This window comes from Cystoisospora suis, assembly GCF_002600585.1.
Source record: "Cystoisospora suis strain Wien I chromosome Unknown contig_2156, whole genome shotgun sequence".
NCBI classification, from domain to species: domain Eukaryota; phylum Apicomplexa; class Conoidasida; order Eucoccidiorida; family Sarcocystidae; genus Cystoisospora; species Cystoisospora suis.
In genome coordinates, this window is record NW_027154955.1 from 27,452 (window position 1) to 31,381 (window position 3,930).

The window sequence follows — 3,930 nt, forward strand, 5'->3', positions numbered from 1 at the left end:
AAAAGTTTGGAAAGAAGAACAACTTTATTCATGGCTGCAGGGAGAGTCGACCTCTTGAGACTCTCAGGTGGATAAGGGTAGTATCAAGATGTGGGGATGCATCAAGAGGGCGAAAAGACAGGGAGAAGAAAAAGATAGAGATGGAGGGGAGAGAGAGATAGGTGGGAAAGGGAGACATGGATGGGAGAGAGGGAGGGTAGACAGATGGATGCGACGAGGAGAGATAAAGGTGAGAGAGGGGGAGACAGAGGAGGGAAAAAGAGATAGATAGATAGATGGGAGAGAGAGATATAGACGAGAGAGAGAGAAAAGAGAAGAAGTGCATAGGGGAGAGGGGAGACGTTAAAGAATGAAGAAAAGAAGAGGGGATCTTTAGAGATAGACATGAGAACTTGGCAGTTAGCTAGATGTAGAGAAAGAGAGAGCGAGATAATGGAAGAAAGGAAGAGTGATGTCTTTATGAAGAGAAGTGAATGAAGATTGAGGAAGGTAAGTACTGGGGTAGAGACAGCGGAGAAACAGAGAGACAGGGAGACGGCGACGAAGAGGAAGAAAAACAAACAAGGGGGATGAAGAGAGAGGACACGACTGGCGAGACATGTGCAATAAATGCTGAATACATACATATGGCTTGATAGCTAGACACAAGTAGACACAGCCAGTAAAGACACAAACACACATGACTTCAGCTGGTAGTCAACGTAACCGAGCTCAGCATGACAACTGATCGCCCATGCAGACAACTGTTAGCTATCCTAAGACTCGCCCCTTTAACCCGCGCCCTCCTCATGACTCTGAGGTGTCTCATCTGCTTAGATCCAGTTGTGTCTGCGTAGCTTCTCAAAGACTCAAGCAAAGCCAACGAGAGAAATCTTGAAGTCATTCTTTCATAGCTCCATCCCGGACTAAGAAGGTATTGAACTGAAGGACACAGAGAAAACACCATACACCGACACCTGATTCCCGAACAACAACTGGACACAAGTAGACATATAGTAGCTAGCTAGCTAGCTGTCTTCAAGGAAGACTTACGCGCTTCGGTTCCTTTGGACGGCCTAATCCTAATACACCCCACCGGGCTCGTCCCCATCCATAGACTTGACCCTCCTCACTTAAACAGAGACTGTGGTACTTCCCTAGTGCCACCTAGACAGACAAAGTTGAAGATCAAAAAGAGAAGAAAGAGAGAAAGAGAGAAATGAAATGAGATAGACGAGAAGGAAAGACACCGTAAGCGTATCGTTATGAAAAAGACAAGTCGTGATAGAGCATGGGTGACCTACGTACTATGTATACGATCGATAATCCCATAGGAGATATACAAACACATAGGTATGTATATACATGAGGTACGTACACGCAGATGCCTATGTAGTTGCTTCCTCTTACACCATGTTGAACATATTCACGCTCTTGTTTGGAGTTCCCCATGCAGCAGTCTTAGGTATCAACAGAACTACATGCAGATATGGAAATGAGAGATGAGCTGTAGATCGTACACCTCTATCACACCCGATAGAGTACAGACAAGCTCTGTTATCTCTCTCTCTCTTCCTACAGACTTCTTCAAACACTAGGCACATCTATAGGCCCAGCTAGCCCACCCTATACCTGATCAGTCTAAACCATCATAAACCGAACCCTAGTCTTTATGTCCATACATAGATATCCATACATACATACATATACACACGTACGTACATATATATACATATACACATACATGTATATATACATGCGTACATACATATGAGTGTAGTTTTTACCTGAACAATCCCAAGTCCTTTCTGAGGTAACTTAACTCGCCAAGGAAGAAAGACGAACGCATGCTGATCTCCAGACATATCAAGACCACACTGTCCATACTGAAAAAGGAGAAGTTTAACAAGGTGGAAGAAGAAAAACACAGAGAGAAAGAGTGAGAGAAAGATGAAGAAGAAGAAGAGAAGCATGTGGTCATGCCTGCATCTCTATAATAGAAGACGAACTCCATTCCGAAGGACGGACAAGAGAGGAGAAAAAGAAAGTAGCCAGCCACACATACATGCAAAAAGAAAGACATCGAAGAAAAGAACATTTGAAGCAGTGGAACAAAGGGTGGGAGTTCCTGCTATAGACGGTGGTTTATGAACACGCATAAATACGGATGTATGTAGGAATACGTATGAAGACATATGTATGGACATATATGTATGAATGTGTATCTATGAGTATGTATGTGTGTATATGTGCACGTATCGGCAGGCCCATACGGATAGGTGGGTCGATAGAGACATAACGTGGTAGGAAACCAACGGGATGATGACAAGTACGTAGAGCAGAGTCTATATAGATAGATGTATACATAAATTCGTTATATTCGCTGTATTCTATTTCTCTCTCTCTCTCTCCCTCCTCTCTCTCTCCATGTACGTATACCCTCACGAGATAGAGTAAGCAGAGAGTAGATAAGAGAGCATACGCGGAATATACATCCGACCGAACGCGACGGAGGTAGGAGTCACGGTGTAAAGATGACAGTGAATGAAAGACTATCTGTCTATACACATATATATATAGATTGAGGTGTATATACAGTCTAAGCGTTTACAAGGAGTGTACTTACACTGTTATTTCCCCATAGCCAGAGTTGTTCTTTTGCATCAATTAGAGCTGAATGTCTTAAGAGAAAGAAGAGAAAAAGAAAAGAAATAAAGAAAGAAAGGTTTACAGAGTATAAATGGTACATTTTCCAACAAGAGCCTTCTCTAAGTCACCGGCCCGAACACGAGTGCTTTATCTTCCAACGAGCTCTCTCCACATTGTCTGTATGCTACGAGACACGATACACTCAGACATAGACAACAGCTGCAATCGGGGAAGAAGGTGGAGACAGAAACGACTCTCCTACTACACACGAACACTACAGAGAAAAGATACAAGCCACACATACGAATCACATGCAGCATAAGATCAGAAATCTTCTGTATGTCTAGCAAGGAAGAAAAGAATCTACTGTACTAACGTTAGGGGTTACGCTACGTCTCCATATACATTCCTTGTGAAGACGATCATCTACGGCCATGAGAAGCTTCTCTTTATGAGGAGTGGGTCCTCTGGGGTGTACACACACTAGAAATCTTGCTTTATCTACATGTACGCACACATGGATATGAAGGAGGAAGGCTGGTCGTACATAAAACATAGATATGCACCGTCTGTACAAAGGCGAGCCAAGAGAGAAGATGTCATTAGCAGTTATCTATCTATCTATCTTTAATCTATCTGTCCTTGATCTATCTTACATTGACTGGGCAAAACCTTCTGTGATCTTCCTGAGATACAGCAAACAAGTGGAGTCAATATCAACTCTATCTAGACGAGACACATGCGTACATGTATCGATACGAAGAGGACAGACTACAAGAGAGCTAAAGAAAGACAGAGATCACACACCTCATCTCTTCGGTACAGAAGACATATCTCACACGCACTCATACATCTAAAAATATCTGGATCTATCCACCCTGTGAACCTGATAGAGAGAGAAGACACCACCTCCACCATATCCCCCCCGTAGACACACAACACATAGATGAAGCTCTGCCAAGTCTTCTTCTTCTTCTTCTCGTTATCTTCTTCACGATCGTCAACCGACTGTTTGAACCCTCCTCCATATTCATATCATCTTCTCATCTTATCTCGATTCTTCTATTGATCTAAGATGAACTTACTTGAAACCTGCGGCGATGAAGGCGACAGGGGCAGCTATCCGTCTATACTCAGGCCATGAGTAGCTATCATCTAAAGGCATACGACGAGGTCTCCCTAGACACCCGAAGAAAGGAAGCCTTGTATCAGAAGTTATCAAGCCTAGCTGGCCGTCTGCGTTGCTTCCACAAACCCAGAGAGATCCATCTTCACACACACTTTATCTATCTTTAATCTATC

At 43.2% G+C, this 3,930-nt stretch overlaps 1 protein-coding gene across 1 annotated transcript in view; it reads right to left on the reverse strand.

Annotated features, from left to right (window-relative positions):
• Window positions 1–3,930, reverse strand: part of CSUI_004594 (regulator of chromosome condensation repeat-containing protein) — a gene marked incomplete at its 3' end in the record, with an annotated part of 14,136 nt that overhangs the window by 4,015 nt on the left and 6,191 nt on the right. Inside the window, exons 3-6 of the mRNA XM_068064782.1 lie at window positions 3,714–3,807; window positions 2,606–2,660; window positions 1,767–1,865; window positions 1,033–1,146 (exon numbers count right to left, since the gene is read on the reverse strand). Coding sequence (XP_067923246.1) covers window positions 1,033–1,146; window positions 1,767–1,865; window positions 2,606–2,660; window positions 3,714–3,807 — 362 coding nt within the window. The remainder of the gene's footprint in view (window positions 1–1,032; window positions 1,147–1,766; window positions 1,866–2,605; window positions 2,661–3,713; window positions 3,808–3,930) is intronic.